This window comes from Jaculus jaculus, chromosome 6 (genome assembly GCF_020740685.1).
Source record: "Jaculus jaculus isolate mJacJac1 chromosome 6, mJacJac1.mat.Y.cur, whole genome shotgun sequence".
NCBI lineage: Eukaryota > Metazoa > Chordata > Mammalia > Rodentia > Dipodidae > Jaculus > Jaculus jaculus.
Genome location: NC_059107.1, coordinates 129,417,553 through 129,441,546, shown reverse-complemented (window position 1 = coordinate 129,441,546; position 23,994 = coordinate 129,417,553). Strand labels below are relative to the sequence as shown.

Here is a 23,994-nt window from a genome sequence, read left to right as displayed (position 1 = left end):
CAGTCATCCTCCTGGGCTCAAGTCCTTCATTTACAACCTGTGTATCCTTATAAAATAATTTGATCTTATTAAATGTTTCTATGTCTAAAATTTCTACATGAATAATGAGTATCATAACCATGTTCCTTGCTATGAGGATGAGATCAGTTATAGTACATAAAAATCATTAAAACAGAACCTACCAGTGCTAAAAGTTCCTTGTTCTGGCTATGTGTGATATGGTAAGCATCTAAATCTAATTTTATATTATTGTATAAAAAGTATCACCCAGCTTCATTTATATTTTAATGTCTTTCATAAATGTCAATCACGTGGTCATCCCAATGTTTAATAGTGAAAATAATCATGAAATTGAAGGTGCACTAATTGGGACTCCATTTTGAATGATCAAAGAGTTAAAAATGATAAGAACATGTAAGTAAACTTGTAGACAAATGAGATGATGTAATGAGTGACATTAATACCTTTTATAATATGGATTTCTATCTTCCTCTTTTTAAAGCATTAGTTTTACAAAATGATTATATTTCCAAAATCTGCAACATCCAAACAGAAGGATTGGCATCTCTCCTACAATTTCACATAATCTAGCTATCATAGTTACAAGATTGCATTTTATAGTTACATTTTCCTTGGAATTCTTAATTTACTTAAATTTTGGTATTTCATTTGTTTTTAAATGTTATTTAAATGACAAATTATCAATTAATAAATAGTTGAAAATGTTAGAAAACATACCTGGTATACATATACCTAATTCCTTGCTTTCAGTAATCACCTAATAGCAATGTTAAAAATTGTGTTAAAAGTGTAGGTAAGCATGCTTGCAAAGCCTGATGGCATGGGTTTGATTTCTCAGTACGTACGTAGATCAAGATGCACAAAGTGACACATGCCTCTAGGAAAAAAAAAAAAAAGAACATCTCACTAAAATACTGACCAATTCCTCCCACAAAAGAAACAAGCCAGGAAACAGTCCATATCACAAGCATCACTTGGCTGCAGAGTTGAAGATGATGGGATAATTGAACTGATATTCAATGTGCTGGATATGGTGGATGGTGGTGAATGATAGCTTAGAACAGGTGACTAGTACTTTCCATAACATGCAAAAGATTTAAAATTTCTGCTGTTAACTGGCAAAATTATGGAATGTCTCAGGCTTGGGAATGACATGTTCAGATTTAAGGAAGAGTGCGTAGAGGTATTTTACAGAGGATTTGAAAAGTTTTAATGGTAATGATTTAAGTTATATATTTTTAAATTATATTATTTATTTAGTTGTGCATGTGAATAAGTCCAGGTGCACCTGTGAGAACAACTCTCCCATCAGTCCTTACCTGTCCACTTCACTCTGGATTCTTGCTGTGCTTTGCTCCTAGATTCTGGTGTATCCTTATACCCATTCCCTGTCAAACCTGCCAGAGGGTGGGGCCTGGAGATGGAACTCTGGTACTACAGTTTAAGCAACCAGTACATTGTCTACTGAAGCACCTTTCCAGCTTCTTAAATACAATATTTAGAGATAGCAGTTAATACCATAGTTGTAATAGACTTTGCTATTTTCTTATCTTGATACCAACATTTATAAGGATTGGACGATGTTAAGTGCAATAGATTAATGGAGAATGCTTAAAGCCCACGAACATGCTGATAATCAGCTATTGCATTCTATATTATTTTATATTGATGATGAATTTTTTCACAATATATTTTAATAAGCAAATTATGAAAACTCCCACTATATTCCAATATCCTTATCTAAAAGATGAATTTAACAAAGGAAAGTGAGTTTTAGAAGTATTCAGATAGCTGGAAAATGCTAGTCAAAATGGTAATGATAGCAAGTAAGCATTAAAAAATTCTTAACTTCTTTCTGAATCATGAAATATTAAATTATTCTAAATCAATTTTACTGTCATGGGTATTCACATATATTCTGAAATTTGTCTCATAGTTAAAGTAGATCATTTCTCATTAGCAGGATTTTTGTTGTTGTTGTTGTTGTTGTTCCTTTGCTTTTGTTTTTTTGAGGCAGGGTCTCACTCTAACTCATGCTGACCTGGAATTCACTATGTAGTCTTAGGGTGACCTTGAACTCATGCTCTCCTCCTCTCTCTTCCTCCTGAGTGCTGGGATTAATGTTGTGCAGCAACATACCTTGAAACAGGAATATTTCTATAATTTGATATTTCTTAACCAGATATGAAGAGTTAAATGTATGTGCAAAAATATGTGCTATGTATGAGTTTTGTGGAAAACATGTATGATATTAAATAAAATTTTCAATTTTGTTGTCTAGGGCAAAAATATAGAAAAACATAATTTCATCTTAAATAATTGATTGGCACTCCATAATAGAAAAAAAATGAATCAAGAATGAGAAATGTTTTTCTTTAAATTAAAATTACAAAAACAAAAATTCAGAAAACTGTTTAAAATACAAAATAGTAATTATCTTTAAGTAACTCTTCATACTTGGATAATTCTTTATAGTGTTACTAAGCATGAAATAAAGGAAAAGTCTTTGACTTGTTACAAGACTTAGCATACATGAAAATATGCTCTTCTGTTTATGAAATTGTGCACTCAGTTTGCATAGGGTAAAGTTCCTGGTCGAAGTATAAAAACAAGCAAACAAACAAAAATCTCATTTCCTGAAAGTATCCTAGTACTGTTTACTCATTATGCTTTACTTTGACTGTGCTTTTTTAACAATTGTGAATTTATTTACATAAAATAAAACTCTATAATGATGATTTTAGAAACAAAATCTGAGGGGCATTCTCTATGCACATTGAAGCGCCTCTCCATGAGGACAAAGTTCCACTTAGGAAATGGCTGTATTGACAGACCCCACTGCTGCTATTTTAAAATATTTTTTGTTTATTCTTATTTATTTGAGAGCGACAGACAAAGAGAGAAACAGGCAGAGAGAATGAGAATGGACTCACCAGGGCTTCCAGCCACTGCAAATGAACTCCAGATGTGATTGCCCCCTTGTGCATCTGGCTAATGTGGGTGCTGGGGAATGGAGCCTCAAACCGGGGTCCTTAGGCTTCACAGGCAAGTGCTTAACCACTAAGCCATCTCTCCAGCCCACACTGCTGCTATTTTAATTAGGAAGGACCCTTTCAGTAATGTTTTGTGGATAGGAGGAATCATAAACCCACATATTGCTAAAGAAAATATTTAACTTGGCTGTCAATAGCAAAAATGTACAACTCTTGAATGTAAAGAGAAAGAGATCTATTTAAATTATGACAATAAACACAATAACCTACTGATATTGTTATATTCACACCCAAGTGTATGTTTCAAGATTTGATGGAGTTGGCAGAATTAGTCATATATTCTTTTATTCAAAACTTTCAGTCAGGTATTATGGTACACACTTTTAATCCCAGAATTTAGGAGGCTAAGAAGCTAGGAAGATTGTTGAGTTCAAGGCCAGCATGAGACTGCATAGTGAATTCAGAGTCAGCCTGGACTAGTGCAAGATCCTATCTGAAAATAAATAAATAAAATAAAATAAAATAAAATAAAATAAAATAAAATAAAATAAAATAAAAAGACTTCTGGTCAAGATGGCATCCACCAAGCTGTGCCTCAACCTCCATGGCAGTAAAGGCAAGACATTAAGGGTTCATTGGATGTTGAGGGGGAGCAGTCTCTAACAGACCTCAGTGGAAGTTACAGAGGGCCAAAAAAGAGAAGTGGCAGATTCCCACACTCGGGTAGCCAACCAATACTCACACACTCAAGCAGCCATCCTAGCAATAGTCCCAGCCACAGGTTCCTCCTGCACTAACTGCAGTGCAGGGGACAGTGTAGTTCCACCTGTGCTGTAGCGCGGGTGACCACACCACTACCCTCACCCTGCGCAACCACACCTCACACCCCTGCCCTGCCCAACTGCTGCTACCCCAGGACCTCACCCCCCATGGTTGCCAACCCGCCCTCCCCATCCTGCTCGACTGCTGCCTCACACCTCCCAACACCCACGACCACAACCCTACACCACACAGCCACCCTATGACTGCTGTCCCACTCCCCCACCAAGCACGATAGTCTTCCCACTCCCCTGCCCTGTCCACAGTCCCACTCCAACCACCCCATGCAACCTCCACCTCACTTCCCCCGCCCCACGCTAAACCCATCCTGCAAAAGCCATCCCACTTACCAGTGCCCCCTATTCCCTTTTGAACCCAGGAAAGCCAGATTAGCTCCACCTGCACCTTCAGGATCCCAAACACCATCGCATTGGCCACCAACGCCCCCCCCCCATTCCTCTGTACACTTTGGGCCACCTGACCACACACTCCCATACCCCAAATCATAGAACAACAAGCCACTGCATCAGTTCTTGGGCCCACACCAGAGCCTCATGGGCTCCTTCTCTCTGAGCAGGCAGAACTAATACCAATTGCCCCCAGAAAAAACAGTGGATGCAAACATAAAAGGGATAACAATTGCACACACCTCAAGGGTTGACTACAACTTCCTCCTAAATTAAATAAGGCTCCTACACTGTCATGGGCAGACCACAATGCAAAAGGAACAGCATGAAAAATCAAATGCAAGTAAAGATCACCCAGACCCACAATGGATGTCTTTAATCAAAACATAGAAGAGACATTAGAATCAGAACCCCAAAATGAAGATATAAGCTATGCTACCCTGAAAAATTAAATGGAAGAATTTGCATAAAAGAAACAAAGGGCAGATAATTGTATGAATGCTATCATTGCTAGAATAGATGTAATAGATAAGACCCTGGTAGGGGTCCAAAGACAGTTAAATGATCTGAAGGATAGTGAAAAACAAGAGTACTTCAATAATTGTCTGGCAAAGCTCAATGAAGACATAAAGGAGTGCAAGGATGAATTCCAAGAAGCAACAAGAAAATCACAAAATGATGTGCAAAAGGAACTGGACAGAGGGATGGAAAATATACATAGAAAAGTAGTAGAAGATGCAAAGCAAATTGAACAAGCCCAAAAGTCTGTAGAAGCTCTCAAAAATAGAATCAGCCATGTAAAAGGTAGAAACTCAAATCTGGAAGCCAAAACCGAAGAAATAATTCAAGAGGCCAAATGTTTCAATAAGTTCAAAAATTTCTATGAACAGAACATAAGGGAACTGTGGGATACCCTTACATGTCCTAACATTTAGATTATGGGAATACCAGAAGGGGGAGAAGTTCAGACCAAAGGCATGGAGAAATTAACAAAATTATTGAAGAAAATCTTCCTACTCTCTCAAAAGAAAGGCCTATCGTGTCACAAGAAGCTAACAGAACTCCAAACAGACTGGACCAAAGGAGAAACTCTCCTATACATATTGTCATTAACACTAAACATTGATACCAAAGAAAAACAATCCTAAAAACAGCTAGGGAAAAATAGCAAATTACATTTAAAGGTAACCCCATCAGAATTACTTCAGACTTCTCAATGGAAACCCTGCAAGCCAGAAGGGCATAGAACAGAATACTGCAAAGTCTAAGAACCTATCGGCTTCCAACGCATAATACTCTACCCAGTAAAAGTATTTCTCAGATGGTGAAAGAAATACTTTCCAGGATAAAACTCAAGTTTACAACTATATGAACACAAAGACAAAGCTGCAGAGAGTACTTTAGGAAATTCTCCACACAGAAAAATCAAATAATCAACCTCAATTGCCTACAAGAAACAGATCACAATAACCAAACACAGAGAAGGCACAAAAAACTAAAAGTCCAAGAAAACACCAAACTGCATAAACCAATGTGATATGGCAGGGATCAAATCAAACCTCACAGTCATTACCCTAAATATTAATGTCCTTAACTCAACCATCAAGAGACTTAAGCCTACAGGGTGGATCATAAAATTAGACCCCTCAAACTGTTTTCTTCAAGAAACCCACTTCACCACAAAAGACAGACATCTCCTCAGGGTGAAATGGTAGAAAATTATATTCCAAGCAAATGGCAATAAGAAACAAGCAGATACAGCTATTGTAATATCAGAAAAATTGACTTCAAACCAAAAAGATAAAGATAAAAAAAAGATAAAGATGGTCACTTCTTACTTATCAAGAGAATGATCCAATAAGAGGATATTACAATCATAAATATTTATGTACCAAACACAGAAATACCACAATTCATAAAACAAAAACTACTTGACAAAAACAGAAATAACCACCAAAACCCTCATAATCCGGGACTAAAATACTCCATTATCAGCAATAGAGAGAGCATCCAAACAGGAAATCAACAGAAAAGTGTGAGAGCTCAACAAAACCATAGAATAATTAGACCTGACAGACATCTACAGAGCATCTTACCCCAAATCCTTTCCATGATACAGCAAGAGGAAAAGACTTCTTGAACAAAACCCCAGTAGCACAGGATCTTAAACATTCACTCAACCATTGGGATCTCATGAAGCTGAAAAGTTTCTTCATAGACAAACATACAGAAAGCAGAGCCAATAGATTACCGACAGAAAGGGAAAAAATATTTGCTGGCTATCCAACTGACAGAGGCCTAATTTCTAGAATCAACAAAGAAGTCAAATACTTAAACAATAAAAAGTCAAACAACCACCTCACAAAATGGGGCAAATAACTTGACAGGCAGTTCTCAGAGGAACAAATACAAATGGCAAACACATACTTAAGCAAATGTTTGTCATCCTTAGTCATCAGGGAAACACAAATTAAAACACCATGAGATTCCACCTTACCACAGTAAGGATAGCAAACATTTAAAAATCAAAAGAAAATAAGCGCTGACAAGTATGTGAAGAAATAAGAACCCAGAACCCTCATCCACTGTTGGTGGAAATATATGATGGTACAACCACTTTAGAAAGCAATATTAAGACTCCCAAAAATGTTGACTATAGAGCCAGGCATGGTGGTGCATGCCTTTAATACAAGTGCTTGGGAGGCAGAGGTAGGAGGATCGCTGACAGTTCAAGGCCAGTCTGAGACTACATAATGAATTCCAGGTCAGCCTGGGCTAGAGTGGGACCCTACCTCAAAAACAAACAAACAAAAAATGTTGACTATAGAGTTACCAACAGACCCAGTTATTCCTTTACTGGGCACTTATCCTAAAAGCTCCATGCCTCAGTTCAGAGAGGTTTGCTCAACCATATCAAGGAATGGACAGTAGTGTGGGTGGGGCTGGAGCGGAGGGTAAAGGTGGGGGTAGTGGACACACAACTGGACCCAAATGGCAATGGTATCATAAAATTCTATATCTGAAAAGACAGTCTAAATGGTTGAACCTTCATCAGGCCCTTAGAGGGAACACCTGAATCACAAAGCCCTGGAGTGAGTATGATGACTACTGACCTTGAGCTTCTCCTTTCCCTCTCTCTCTCTCTCTCTCTCTCTCTCTCTCTCTCTCTCTCTCTCTTTCTCCCTCTTCTCTCTCTCTTTTATCTCTTTTATATTACTTATCTTTTTCTTCCTTCTCTTCTTGGGTGCTGTCCTGTAACTCACAGTACCAGCATGTGGCTAGCATCCACAATGAGTTCTTGATCAGAAAGACCTACAAGGTTTCCCAAAAGAAAACAGATTGTGGTCAGAGTACTGGATGATCTACCAAAAGTTAGTGGTAAGACCCTACTGCTGAAGACCCCATATACTGTTGGTATGAAACATGGAATGACCTGTCTGGAATCTTGAAGAGTGTTAGTCCCCAGATAGTTCACTCATCTAGTGCCAAAGTTGCTACATGAGTGACTGGGGGAAATGGACCAACATCTGTCCAAGAAACTCGTGGTCTAAGATACTCTGCAAAAACCAACCTGACATGATGCTCACACAAGTTTAATAGTGGCACACACCCATGGTGGGAAAGCAGATGCTCTTGGTTTGGCTACCTGGTCTTCTAAGTGGAATGAAACCCATAGCTGTAGCTGAGAATCAAGTCAAAACTATATCCAAAAATGAGCCCGCTCTCCACTATCAAGTTCCCACCAATCATGGGCTACAAGAGGGCCTACACTTATTAAATTCTCTCTTAAAAAAAAAAAAAAATAAAGAGTTGATCTCATTTACCTGGCACTACCTTCACTCTCTGTTGGAGAATTTCCTTTTATTTTTCAGATTCTAAGTAGAGAATAAGTCCATCTAACCTTAAAAGGGCCCCTGTTGAAACTAAGGGTAATTGGGGAAATGAGCAAGAGTGCTGCTTTCTTGGTGAACTTGGTACCAGCACAAGGGTGAAGGAGATAGACACAGAGAGCACTCAACTCCTACCAAACCAGATATTCAGACACAGAGGCTCCCAAGATTTCATCACTGAGCAGACCTAAAGTGAACCCAAGGTTGCCATGGAAAATTTGTGGAACAGGGAGTGGAAAGAATGTTAGATCCACACATTGGGTCATCATGCACAGAGACATTGCCTCCTACCCATAACTGATGGCTAACCCCACAATACATGACCATACTCCCCAAGGAGGAGTGTCCCTTCTGTGGAGGAAGGACAGGGAGGAGGCAAATGTTGATACTAACATGACTGTATACACTGTGAATTAAAAAAATCAAAAAACAACATAAAGAAAACAGAAAAACAGTTTCACTAATAGCTTTATATTAAAATGTGCACAGAGGTATATAATAAAGGTTTAAAGGACATTTTTTTCAAATAAAGAATATTTGGAACAGAATTACAAATTTAAAGGGAAAGAGTTAAAGAAATATTTATATCAGTTAGACTATTTTGTGGCTTAATGTATATGCCCATTATATATTAAAATTTAAAATGAAATTGAGGACTGGAGAGATGCTGCTCAGTAATTAAAGTACTTGCCTGCAAAACCTAAGGATCTGGGTTCAATTCTCCCTTACCTAATAAAGTCAGATGTACAAGGTGGCACAGGCAACTCTGATTCATCTGAAGTGGTAGGAGTCCATGGTGTGCCTATTCTCTCTCTGTTTCTCCTTTCATTCTCTTTAACTATATGCCTCTTTCATTCTCTCTCTCTCTCTCCCTCTCTCTCTTTCTGTCATGTAAACAAATAAAATATTTTTAAATTACCTAATCTGGTTCAACACATATGTTTAAACAAATGTGTTGCTCTATGAATACATAAAATATGCATACGTCCAATAGGATATTAACTCTTAAATTGTGACATATGTTCTTATCTGTAGTAGCAATTCCAAGGAAAAGAGTAAAAGGGGATGTTGACTACTACTATTTTTAGAATTATTCTATACTATAGACCTGAAAATAGAATTATAATAGTTCTACTTTTCTCATCCAACTTATAAATGCTTCTTGGGCAACTTTGTTCATTAGTTATTTTGAGGGGTGGAGTTGAGATAGGGTCACACCCTCAAGCGTAGGCTGTCCTGAACTCACTGTGCAGCACAGGTTGGCCACAACCTTTAACAGTCCTCCTGCTCCTTCCTTAGTTCTTGAATTGTAAATATGAACCAACATGTCTGGCTTCTTTTTATTTTCATACTAGCAAAATCATAAGATTTCATGACTAATCACATAAAGCTTTATGCTCCTATAACTGTAGAACATTATATATATACATATATATGTATATGTGCATGTATTAATGTTATTACATATATATAACTTAATTTATAATATTTTCCTAGTTTATAATTGTGTGCAGGAGACAATGGAAGAATTTGGCAAAAATACACAACCACATGTCTGTGTATAAATGTACATGTATGTGTGCATATACACATGTTAATTTGATATGTATGTACATATATATTGATATATTGGATTAGGCATTTGATGAGTTAGTTTTACCATAATGTCCAAGAGAATGGTTTTAGGATTATACAAACACTTGATATGACTATGAACATGCTTGAAACATGAAAAATATGTACCACTCAAGTGAACACTAAGAAGATTAGTAGAGATATTATATTTGAATGTGTTTGTATTAGTCAGGGTTCTCTAGAGGAGCAGAACTGCTAGAATGAATTATTTTACAAAGGGAATTTATTGGACTAGCTTATAATAGTCCAATAGCAGTTGCAGGCCCAAGGATCACCAAACCTGGTAGCTGCTCAGTCCAGTGGTCAGATGCCTCAGCAGCCCCTACCCGGCACTGCAGATGGTGCTGGAAAGCCTGGAGGCTTCGACGCTGGTATTTAGTCGGCGTTGCTCTTCAATCCACGCTGGAAGGTAGCGAGCAGCTCTGGCAGCCAAGTCGAAGGAAGGAAGGAAGGAAGGGGCTCTTTTTACCCAGACCTTCCTTATATAAAGTCCCCCTCTGAGCAGGCCGCCCATTCTGTGGCTCACTCTGGGGGAAGGACTTCCTCCTTTAGTTGATCCTTTCTGGAAGCAACCTCCAACCTCCGAGACTCACCCAAAAGGTCTTTCTGTGGATTACTAAACAGATCAAGTTGACAACACCTTAACTATGACAGTGCTATGACCCAAAGTGTTCTTATGACAAATTTCCACAATATTTAAAATATTTGGTGATTTTTCATTTTCTTTTAGTTATATACAGTTTCACACATAAATTGTATATGATTGTTGAAATAATATAAGAATATACTATTCCATAAAATTCTCAATACTGAATAAGTTTGCACAACTGTTAGGTTCTTGAGTGACATCGCGAGTTATTGAATCTAGAAATGTTACTATTTTAGAATGAACCTCTGGAGGTTAGCCTCAGAAAGACAGATTTTTTATATTTTTTTCAGTTTATTGATTTGATTATCTGCATAATGTCATGAAACTGGGATGATTAGGTTTCACATGGGAACTAATGCAAAATATATTATAAGATGAAAATGGAAAAATTGCTTTTCACTGTTGAAATTATTAATTTCTTTCTAAACTGAGTTTTTCATTACAGACTTCATTATGTATTCAGACCCTAGCCTTCTAATCAATAAAGTGATTCATACCATTTGGGAATGAAAAAGAAGAGTTCTTGGAAGATTGCCATAAAATTTTGTGTAAGGAACTGGTAATAAATCTAGGTTAACATTTCTATTATACGATTCATTTATTCTACATTGAGTCACTTGATATTCCATTTAAGAAAACTATAACTTGGAGGAAAAGATGAACTCCTAACTCTATCTCCATCTCAGGAAAAATCAATAGAATCAAGCCTGTCACCTGTTAATATATCCAAGATTAATCTGAAACTTGAATTTGACAACTGAAAGGAATAGCAAAATAAAATTTTAGGATTCCATTTAAATAAATGGAAGAGTGACTTTACAACCAGTTAAGGCCAGGGGGAATTGCTCAGTGAATAAAGATCTTGCCATGCAACTCTGAGTAACTGAGTTCAGGACCAGTGGTAAACTTCTACAGTGCCAGTGCTCCTAGAGCAAGAAGGGAAGTAAGGCCAGGGCAGCAGAATTTCCAGGAAGCTCATGAACCACCTAGGCTGACAATAGAGCAACGAATAGTAGAGAATCTAGCTCAAACAGGGTAGAAGGAAAGGACTGACCTGAAATTCTTCTCTGACCTCCATGCAATTGACAAATCACAAATGTGGGGCATTTATACATAAAAATGCATATATCAGATGAATAAATAAAAACAAAATAACTGGCTGTGCTCCTATAACACATAAAGGACAACCCCACAGGGAATACTTGAAACCCCACTGAGGAGGGTCCCCAGTGGAATGGAGGCAAGGATGAGGGAAAAGAGGTACAGGAGGGCGAGAAGAAAGGTTCCCCTTCTCTTTTGCTCATTTGTCTGCTTCCTCAAGCCATGGTATCTCCTTCCTCCTGGAACTACCAGGGATTTTGTCATGAAGATCCAGTATTACGTGGTCTCTGCCCTCTGAAGGCTGGCATTATAGATGTACCTGGCCACTTCCCGCTGTCTATTTTAACATAATTTCTAGGGAGTGGAACATGGCTGGTCTCACGCCCTCCCTTATGCGTAAGTGGCAAGGGCCTGGATCCATTGACTCTCCACAGGCCTGCTGTTAGTCTTCCTCAGCTCCTGGTTCTTCTTTGTTCACTTTTGAGCTTGTTCATAACAATTTTGCCATGCAGTGCATTCTCACTTGAAATTGTGCTATGTGGCACATGCTGGCTTCAAACTTATAGTAATCCTCAGTCTCTTGAGTATGAGATTTCAGGGGTGAACCACTATACCAGGCTTGGTGGAAAAGTTTATTTTTTTGAAAAGGAAAAAGTTGTTTCCTCCTCAGTACCTTGAAGTACATTACCTCTGCAAAATAAAAATGTTTGAGAATTAAAGTTACAGGACAATAACATTTCCCCTCAAAAATCCCCCAAATCCTTTCTCATCACATTCTCTTCTAATAGAAGAGAAGACTGAAACCAGGGTGAGTGTTTCATTATGACTTTTGAAAGATATTTATTTGTTTCACATCCACTTTGTTGGAAGTAAGATATTAAGGGCATTGGAAAAGAAACTATTTATAACCACACCATTTACTCTTTGTTATCTCTTCCATATAATCTTTTACTATTCTAGTTAAACTGGATATAAAAATATCATCATTGTTCATTACAGACATTTTATACCTAGTTAAATCTCAAATACATTTGAATGAAAAAAATGTAATGAATTATTCACAAAAAAATCTTTTTTTCAAACTGAATAACAAGCATAAGAAAAGTAAGACTTACTTTAGAAAGAAAGACAATTATTATTCTCAATAATTATATTATCTCAATATAGAAATTAATTTAGGTATACATATTTTCTCAAATTCTTTACTTGGTAGCACTATATTGAAATTTATCTCTCTTTTTCTCTCTCTTTCTTGCCTTTGTATGTGTCTGGGGAGGGGTAAGCATGGTATATACACCTTTTGTGACCATAGAGCTTTCCATGTCCTCACTTATAGTGGGGTGCACTCACTGCCCCTGCCCAGAATGGAATATTAGGGATCTCTACAATGCTAGGGCCTCTGTCCCTTTATTCTCCTGCTTCTCTCTAGGACTGGTTCTACAGAGCCATGGGGCCATGCCTGGAACTTTTTGTTATCCTGAGGATTGAAGTCAAATGTCATTTCAGGATTCCAGGAACCACTCATGATTGGTCAGGAGGTACACTTCACCACTGATCAATGCCAATATCTCCTGATTTCTCACCATAGAGAAATGTGTAGCAATGTTTTCATGACAGAAAATATTGCCTTGTATCACATGACAGGAATTATACATAACTGCATTGAACTCTCCTTTGGTGCCGGACTACCATTTCATATAGTATCTTTTTGTATTAAGGGTGGAAATATAATCATCAAGCTTCTTTGCTGTTACTGCTTATTCAAGTTTGACATGGAATTATTGTCTTGCTGTATGTCACTGATAACAGATTGATAAGTCATGATTTTAAGTCCTCACTGCCATTCATCATACCTCTATTGCATACTCCTTTACTGCATCCTGAGCCCACACTGGAACTCAGCTTAGTAATAGTAATAATAATAATTTCATATTACCCGGGAATGGTTCTGTTGTTTAGATGTGGATTGTTCTTTAAGTGTTCACGCTTTTCAATATTGTTCCCCAGTGGGGTTCTGAAGAGATACAAGAACCTTTGTTTGTTTAGTTAACTTGATATTGAACACTATTTTCTTTTCTTTCCAATCCTGATCTCATGCATTAGTATTTTTATAGTCATTGACAATATCTACCTCTTGTCAATGGTTAACTTTTATCCATATCAATGCTTAAAGTGAAAGAGGAAATGGATGTTGCTAGGCATTGTTATGAACCCTATGGAATAGTCTAGTTGCCACAATTTTTCCCTTTGCTAACTCTTACTGCTCTAGATGGATGGTACAACTTGATACAGTTTAAAAATCTAAAATAGAAAAATACAATTACATTTGCTGTTATCAATATCTGAGGCTTTTGTAAAAATGTAATGATGACTGTTTTGTGAAACCTTTCTGAAGCTTTTGCTATGTCAGCAACACTCTTTCTATTCATCAAGAAGTATTGAATACTGCCCTGAGGGCATGCTCAGCCTTCCACAAACGAAAGTTGAAAACAAATTGGGCAAGCATTAAAAAACACAAGCCAAGCAAGTCAAATACACACGGTGGCACATGTCAGACAGAGGAACAGTTGACTGCAACACTTTGTTTTCATGTTTTCCCTGATATAAGGTTAAGTGTTGGACATAAACCTGTGTAATTGAAGAATATAATTTAATTCTGGATTCTGTTCATTTTAATACAAGCTCCTAAATAATAAAAAATAAATAAATTACAAACTAATACCATGGGATAGATGGATGTAACATTGATCTATGTGGAGAAATTTAGTTTTCTTCCCTTCCCCCAAAGATTCATATGGCCATAGAATGGAAATTTTTTTTTTGTTTGTTTTTTTAAAGCTCTCCAGATAGGAGAGAGGGAGATATAGAGGAGAGAGAACAGGACTCATTTGATAGTTTGTTGCAAGTAGTGCAAACCATATCCAAGAATCATGAAAACTTTGCTATAGCATTCACAAGCATATACATTTAAAGCTAATGGATCTGTGGCATACAAATTTATTTCTCAATTCATATCAGCATCAATTCCTAAATAAATGACTATTTTGAGCTTCTGATGAAACTAATCACATAAATTCCCACACAGTGATTTCCCATGACATGAATATATGGAAGTTTGTCCAAGAGAGCTTCTCTCTCCACAACAATGATTAAAGGTAAATAATGCACATTTATAGTTATCTATTGGCAAAATGAATTTATAACAGTAAATTTATTTGTATGTAAGGGGTAACAAAGTCAAGTAAAACAGATTCAAAGAATATACAATCTCTCCTCATTGTGTGTCTTTGAAAACTTTATATCATGCCTGGATTCTGACACGAGAAAGAACAGATTACAGTACAGAGGCTCTGTTAGTACAAACTAATTATCCAATATTGCTGAAGGTCTTACAACTGCCCATGGTGTTGATATCATTATTGTTTTCACCTGAATTTCTCAAGTATCATATAGATTGTGATGTATAGAACTGTGGTGGCTTGAATTAGGTGTCCTCCATAAATCATGTGTTCTGAATGTTTGGTTCCCCAGCTAATGACAATCTGGGAGGCAGGGCCCTTGCTGGAGGGGGTGTGTTGCTGGTGTGTTGCTGGGGGTTGACCTTGACTGTTATCATCCCCAAGATTGCCAGTGTTATTTGATTCACTATCCTCCAGATGGTTTCACTTGCAATAGCAGAGGTGATGTCCAGCCTCTACTCACGCCACATTTTCCACTGTCATCATGGAATTTCCACTTGATAATGTAAGCCAAAATAAACAACTTTCCTCCTATCAGCTGCTTTTGGTCAGGTGCTTTGTGACAGCAACAAGAAGGGAATTATAACAACCAGCATTAAAAAATTTCAGTATTTGTATAATAAAACTCTCAAGTCTCACTATCACTTCTCACTGGATTAAATTTTATGTAAGGAGAAAGGAGTATATAGTGCTTCCTTAGGAGTAGAAACAACATGGACATGCTGTTGACGTTACTGTATGGACAGAGCCCAGTGATAACCAGTATGTCTATATCATTCAGAGAAGTTGCTAGGCAAGATTGTAAGAATGCTGTGCTAATCCTGGCATGCTTTCACGGGCCTATAAACCCAGTCTTCAGAAAGTGGAGGAAGCACAATGTTGAGGTGAGCCAGGGGTACATGATAAGACTTTGAAGGAGAGAGAAATAGACTTTTACAATAGCACTGTGTTATAAGAAAGTGTTGGAGTTACCCTCTCATTTCTGTGAAAAACATCTGACCAAAAGAAATTTATGGGAGGAAAGCATTTACTTCAGGTATATAGATTCCTGGGGAAATTCTATCATGGTAGAAGAAGCTGGCTTACTTCCATAGGTCCATAGCAGAGAGACTAAAACTAACAACCAGAAAACACAAACATCTAGAGCTCAAACTGGCTTTCTGTACACCTTAGAGCTAGACTTCACTCCTAGTGAGACAACTCCTCCAGCAGGGTTCTCCCTCTTGGAGACTTACATAGATGCTTAACCTAAATCAAATGTCCCTGAGGCTATGGGAGACACCACCACACAAGGAAATGGAAATTCAAAAATTCATGGACTGGTATATTACCTGCATCTTCAAGTCCAGGATTTTTGAACTATAAACACACACACATACACACACCCACACTGAAACCAACATTGTAGATATCAGCTATCTTTACTATAACACTTTACTATGTACTCAAGTGATACAATTAAAGGATTGTTAAACAAGGACTCTATGCTTTTAGAAGTTCAGAGTCCAAAAGAAAATCAGATATACAGATTCCACTATTTTTTATTAGTGAATACAGTCAAGTTGGTATCATTGTTATCCTCTTCCCTGTCTCCCCCCTCCCCTCTCCCCCTCCTTGTTGAGGTATATAGGTCATGCATTGTAGAGTAGCCATCAGTTATGGGTAGGAGGAAATGTCGCTGTGTATCATGACTCAATGTGTGGCTCTGACATTCTTTCCACCCTTTCTTCCACAAATTTCCCTGAGCCTTGTTGGGTTCGTTTTAGGTCTGTCACAGTGATGAGGTCTTGGGAGCCTCTGTGTCTCTGAATATCTGATTTGTTATGAGTTAGTTTTCTTCTGTGTCAATCTCCTTAACCTTGTGCTGGTACCAGGTTCACCAAGAAAACAGCACCCTTTCTTCTTTTGCCAATTATACTTAGTTTCAGCTGGGGCCCTTTGGAGATATGATGGAGTGGTTCTCTCCTTAGGATCTGTGTCTATCTGTCTATCTGAAAAAGAGAAGCATATTCTCCAATGGAGAGTAATGTTAGTGCCAGGTAAATGGGATAACCCTTATTTTTTAGAAAGAATTTAATAGGTGTAGGCCATCTTGTAGCCTATGATTGGTAGTACCTTGGTAATGGAGAGCGGGCTCATGTTTAGATATGGTTCTGATTTGTTTCCCAGCTCCAGCTATGGGTTCTGTTCCACTGAGTGGATCAGTTAGCCAAATCAAGAGCAATTGGTTTCCCACCATGGCTGTGCGCCACTATTGCACTTGTGTAAGTATCACAACAGGTTATTTGCTGCTAAGTAGGTTAGAAAATGAGTTTCTTGGACAGATATATTGGTCATTATTCCCCATTCTCCCATGTAGCACCTTCTTGTACTAGACACACTGACTGTCTGACTGACTCTCTTCCAGCTTCCAGCCATGTCACTCCATGTTACATGTTAACCACATATGGTGTCTTCAGCAGTAGGGTCTTCCACTAACCTGTGGTGGGTCATCAAGTACTCTGGCACTAATCCATCATTCTTTTAGGAAACCTTGTAGGTCTCTCTTATGAAAAGCTCATTGTGGATGATAGCCACCTACTTGTACTGGGAGTTAAGGTCAATGCCCATGAAGAGAAGGAGGAAAAAGTTAATTAGTATAAAAGAGTTAGAGAGAAGAGAGAGAGGCGGGGGGGGGGGGTGCGGAGGTGCTGTAGCAGATTAAAGTCAGTCTTCATCATACCCTCTCCATTGTCTTGTGATTCAGGTGTTCCCTCTAAGGGCCTGTTGAAGGTTCAAACATTTGGTATGCCTTTTAGGATGTAAAGTTTTATGGTACAATTGCTGTTTGGGTCGAGATTTGTGTCCCACAACCCCTCCCTTACCAGCATTTATTTTCATTTGATTTTTAGATGTTTGCTATCCTTACTGGGGTAAGGCGGAATCTCATAGTTATTTTAATTTGATGATTAGGGATGATGAAAATTTTTGTAAGTGTGTGTTTTCTGTTTGTATTATTCCTCTGTGAACTGCCTGTGCAGCTCTTTGCCCCATTTTGTGAGTGGGTTGCTTGACGTTTTATTGTTTAGGTTTTTGAGTTCCTTATAGATTCTATAAATTAGGCCTCTATCAGTTGGATATTTAGTAAATATTTTCTCCCATTCTGTGGGTAATCTATTGGCTTTGCTTATTATATGTTTATCTGTGAAGAAACTCTCCAGCTGCATGTGATCCCATTGGTTGAGTGATTACTTAAGATCTTGTGCTACTGAGGTTTGGTTCAGGAAGCCTTTGTCCATTCCTATATCATGGAAAGTTCCTTCTCTATATTTTCTTCCAGTAGAGGCCGAGTTTCCGGTCTTATATTGTAGTCTTTAATCCAACTGGACTTGAATGTTGTACAGGGCGACATGTGTGGATCAAGTTTCAGTTTCCTGCATATGGTTATCCAGTCTGGACTAGAGCAAGATCCTACTTCACAAAACAAAATTAAACAAACAAAAAGAAACAAAAAAGACTTTCTTTGTCTTTCTTTACATACATGCATACATAAGCATACTTAAATATAATACATATATAATATGCATGTATTTATATTTCTAATATACATGTATACTTATAAAATATATAAGTAATAAATATGCAAAGATATGGAAATGTATATCATATATAGTTATATTTTAAAATTGGAGAACTAGTAATGAAACAAAACACATTTACAGAACATACAGTAGGAGGTGCAGGTGGAGAACAGTGTTTTGTTTTTTTAACATGGATAGGCAGAATATAGCACTCCTAAGTGGGAAAGAACACCTAGAGAAAATCTAGACTGCATACAATGTAATTCACATGTCAACCTTTAAAAGATGTCCTATGCTGAATCAGAAAGTACCCTTTGTAGTTATATGTATTCACAACTTAATTCCTCTAAGCAAAGTCTGAATTCTACAACGAGAAAATGGACTGGTTTTATTAAGTATCATCTCTGACACAGAACTGAACCTTCCCACTGTTAAGTTCCAAAGGAGATTCACACAGGAGATGATATCAGGCACAGGGATGGTAGTGATAATGGCCATATCCATGCAGCTCAGTTAAAACTGTTTAGTTTTTTAGTGCTAGTTTCCAAAGACAGGATATGGCTTCAACAAGTTCCTGCCTTACTAGTCCATGTCTTGGAAGTTATGTTTTTCTATCATTTCAGTTATCTGAAATGGGCATGAAATTGTTCAAGTTGCTTGAGGATAGGTGATTCTAGGAACAGAAATTGATGACTTGATTACATTGTACTTATAGACTACAGACTTTTAAAAAACTATGTGAATGACTGTTTCTAAATAATAACATCAAAGAATCATCAACTGAATATTTTGCATTTGGATAACTAGGTAGAGGTTAGTCAATGATTTTGAAAAATGTTCCAGAAAGTATAATTACTTTTTATTTGTCCTTATCTGGTTTTTCTCTTTTTCTTTTTCATCTCATCTGTCCATCCTTCAGGTACTTTAGGTAACTCTGATATTTTTCTTAGGAAGTCTGGAAAACTTTCAATCATTCTACTGATACTTAATGAGAAATTACAGTATTAAAAGAGTTACATGTATGAGGAAGGAATGTAACCCATATGGAATTTGATACTCTTGAACTACCACTTACAGACATATATATTCAGAACTTCAAAGTTTGATAATGATTGTGATCACTTGCTCTTCATTTTCAAAACACTTGGAATTGTGTAAAGCAAAACCCTTGGAAGCAGTTTAACATGATGATGAATCAGAGAGAGTCCACTGGAGTAAGCAGTTCAGACCCCTGAGTTCCCACCTAGAAATTTTCTGGCTGAAAACTTATACACTTATGTCATAAATTTCTAGTATTTTGTCTCTGCAACTCAAGGTTTACAGTGACTATAGCACTGTAATGTTCTTCTTCAGTCCACAAGTCTTTAGGTCTATTCAGTTGACTACATAAACTTTAGCGGTCTCAAACCTAGCACGTCAGACCTCTTCTTCCTCAAAGTCAAGAAGTAAGAATCTTGAAGCCAGCACAGTCCTTACTGGTCCTCCTCCTCTGACTCCAGCTGAATGCCACAGCACACACAGCAAGGACAGAGGTGGCAAAGGGAGATAGTCTTCTGGAACACACACCAGCCTTTAACACAATGAGCCCAAGTGCATTGCTATGTCAATTTATGATTATTCCTGGCAACATTATGCGTAAAATAATTGTCAAGTTGAGTAAACAGAACTATGTCAGGGGAAGTATTACTAGAACACAGGATGAGACAAATATAGGTTTATATCCAACAATGGTAGCTCTCTGCCTCCCCAGAATTTCCCTCTCTCCTGAATTGTAGACTATGGATGAAAGTAGAGCTAATGCCAGAAACTAAAACAAAATCAAAAATACTTTTTTCTTTAATAGTCATTAGGTTTCCCTACTTTGCCCCATTCAGAATGGATTTAGCTTCTGTCCATGTTAAGTTCACAAATCTCAGGGTCTGGGTGTCATGAATACGTTTCCCCCTTCTGGCCTTTGTGTGTGGCTGGTTCCAAACATGCAAGATGGTGTGTTGATTTACCCTTGCTAACAGAAGTCATTGACAGTCATGCTTCTGAATTTAATATCTGTTCTCATCACCGTCACCATGTTCTCATCACCATCAGACACATGCAGAGAGTCCTGGGCATCATGCATATAGAGACTTTTCCTGAGGTGTATGTGATGTTCCCATCCTAGTTTAAGGGTGGAGCTCCTGAAACTAAATAGTAGTGCTGGGGTATAATTCCAGGGTATGACCTTCTTGGCAAGTATATGTATGTGTGAGGCTCTGAGATCATTTGCAAGAAAAAAATATGTTTATGGACAGTGGTAGGAGAAAGAGGAAAGAATAGTTAGGGACTAGCAAGTAAGGGCTAGGGACAAGAGAGCTGTTATATCTTTTACTAAGAAAGCAGACAACAGTCAAATATCAGGGATGGATATAGGCCAAATTTAACTCAGAGAAAAGCAAACTATGTCTAACAACAATGATAACCTGGAAAGAGCGTCAAAGAGAATAATGACTCAGTAAATAAAAGAATATATTGGAAAGTGAGCAAAAATGGACAAGGAGTTTTGGTAACAAGAAGCTAATGAGAATATTTTAGATGAATGTCGAGAGTATCTAAAGTGTGGCTGAAGGAGCAGATACCCAAGTGTTGATTCCTCTGAGTTGCCAAGGTGTATGTAGAAGACTTTACAGACAGAGGAGACAGCCAGCAAATTACACAGAGAACAAAACTGCTGAGGAAGAGGCAAACAGAAAACTTCAGAGATCTATAAAGGGATTCCTCACAGGCTTCGGCTGAGCCTTTATCCATTCATGTTTGAAGATAAGTTCACAAACGTGGTGAAAACCAGAAAGGAACATCAGAAGCTTTCTGTAAAACAGCAGACAAGTATAATGAATGTTTCATTAGATGGCTCAGTCCAAATCTGATGGCCAGAGGACCAGGAATTCCTTGTGTTAGCCACAAGTCCCTAGATCCAGAAATCATACTGTCATTGACCTCATGGGCCAGTGTGACATCTTGGGGATTGGAAAAGTGATATAGATTCCTGAACAATCATATTTTGAGAATGCTTGTGATTGAGGACAGTGAAAGTGGATGGCTGTCTTTATCAACAAACAGTGAACTGCTTCTGGTGGTCCCTAAGGACAGGTAAAGAAAGAAAGGCATTTCTTAGATTCATAACTGCTTACCAAGTACAAAGGTTATAGGAATATTTTAAAGCTTTAAATCCATATCTGGTAAAGCAACTGAAATTATAGTTACCATGAAAAACCTTGATAAACTGTGTTCTGTGTATTTTTAAAACTGTGAGGCAAGTGAGGAGGCACATATCTAGAATCTCTACACTTAGAAGGAGGCAGGAGAATCATGAGTTCAAGGCCAGCCTGTGATATATATTGAGAGATGATCTCACCAGTTTACCCTTGGGAAACTGCTAGTAAAGTTGGACAAAGAAATGAGGATATGCCACCCTATAATTTATAGAGATTTCTCAAAATCTTTGGAAAATATGGAAAATAATCTTACTCATAAGTTCTCAAGTATTTGGCTTGGCTTATTCCTGAACATTAAATGGTTGAGACTTGTTTTTACCCAGTGTTTCATGAACTTCTGGGAGAAAAGACAAAAGTTCTTGCTCCCCAAGGCAAGAAACCTCCAACCAGCTAAATACAAATTTTACCAACATTAGCTTTAAAACGGAGCCTGGACAAGGGTAACATACAAAGCTATGGTGACGCACAGCAGATAGATCTAAAGTTCTCACTCCAACATAGGTGACAACCTCCTCACTGATGGATGGATAGGTGTTGCTCCTGTCCCTTGATCTTCCATCCTCTGTGTACTTTACCTCCACACATGAGTTCTCACACATCACTGCATACAGCTGGCATGTAGTTGACCTGAGATTTCAGACAAATATCTGATTATCTTTCCCCACCCCTGTCCTTCTATTGGAGAACAACAGCAGGCTCAATCTAGAGTCCCTCATATGTAATCCCAGATGCGTCTAATAAATATGGCAACAATTATGTGCCTTGTCACCCAATGCCAAGATTTATATTAGCTACTATCATTGTTATTTACTCTGTAATCAACAAGGGCTCTTAACTCTGACTACTTCTATTTTCATTATAATACAACATGAACAATAAATGTTATCTTAATTCCTTATATTGATTCAGAATAAGTATTTCTGTACTATATTTTTGCTCTTTTGCTCGTAAAAAGCTTGATATTTTCCTTACAGTACTGTTACAAAATTTCCTTTTGCTATCAGTGATAATGAATGAATTCCCATTTTAAAATATTTATTGATTGATTTACAAGCTAAGGGAGACAGAGAAAAGAGAGACAGACAGAAGATGGGTTTGCCAGGGCCTATAACTACTGCAAATGAACTCCTCATGCACATATCACTTTGTGCATCTAGCTTTATGTGGGTACTGGGGAATCAAACCCAGGTCATTAAGTTTGCCAGTAAGCATCTTAACTTCTGTGCCATCTCTCCAGCCCTTGATTTTCATTTTTAATCAGTATATAATCAACATAAATCAACAATATAAACCAATGTGTTGAACTTGGTTAATATATTCCAGTCCCATAATTTGTCACACATACAATGTTATATTTCAGTTTCATACATGAAATTGGAGACAGACTTTTAGTTCAACTATTTAGTAGATGAGATCAAATAACACTACATATATGCATATAAACATACATACATATACATGAAATCCCTGCATTCAAACTCTTTTGTAATTCTCTTTCTCTTTTTCCACAGAAGAGGATGTTTAAATTTTATCAAATGAAACATATTTTTCAAATATTGGATAAAATGAGATGCTTGAGAAAACGTTCTACAGTATCATTTTTGGGAGTTCTTGTCATTTTTCTCCTCTTTATGAACTTGTACATTGAAGACAGCTATGTTCTGGTAAGTTGGGAGGTGGATAAATTTTGGTCCAAGATGACCTCAGTCAAACTAGTATTAGTTTAGTTGTACCTATTTAATCCAGGACTATTAGAATAATTAAGTTTGAATAGGGTGAGTTTATGTATATATTCTATCTGTACAGTTAGTCCTATGTTGCCAACATTATACTTGCTTTAGTTGATGTTCTAATATTTTATTTAATTGTCTATCTACTATAGTTCTAACACATGTACATGTAATTACAAATGTTAGCTATCCTCACTATACTGCATCAATGATTTAGAAAACATTTAAGATTCTTGGGCTTTAACTTGAAACATATATAGTTAACAAATTCTGCTTAAAGTTATTACTTCTTAATTCTCTGGTTTTTCATATAGTTATTGAAATTACTACCATTCTTGTGTGTATTTAGAATTCATAGGTAACTGTACCATTTTGTGGAGGGTATATTGTGTTAAAATGTGGGCTGCTTCTTTGGGATTTTGAATAACCCTAAATAGCCACAGGATAAAAATATTTAAACTCACTAAAACTCTTCCAAAGTTACATATATTGACATGGAAGTTATTTAAGAGGTATTACAGAGATAATAATTATAATAGATAGTTATATATCAATATATTTTAGATGAGTTTTGGCAATATAGAAAGGGATAATTGGTAAAAGTGAGTTAAAGCAAATATTAAACCCTATCTTAGCTCATTTTTTAAAAATTATTGTTAATTGCTATCTTCATACATCTACCTAATGCATTTTGACAACAGC

General features: G+C 37.2%; 1 protein-coding gene across 7 annotated transcripts in view; it reads left to right on the top strand.

The window, feature by feature from the left end:
• Positions 1 to 23,994, top strand: part of Mgat4c (MGAT4 family member C) — a 678,495-nt gene that overhangs the window by 645,034 nt on the left and 9,467 nt on the right. For 6 of the 7 annotated variants that reach the window (XM_045151469.1, XM_045151470.1, XM_045151467.1 and 3 more), the window contains one exon: positions 23,074 to 23,226. In XM_045151469.1, coding sequence (XP_045007404.1) covers positions 23,080 to 23,226 — 147 coding nt within the window. In that variant the 5' untranslated portion in view covers positions 23,074 to 23,079. Of the gene's footprint in view, positions 1 to 14,607; positions 14,671 to 23,073; positions 23,227 to 23,994 lie in introns of those variants that run through there. The other variant, XM_004650156.3, reaches the window with a different exon arrangement.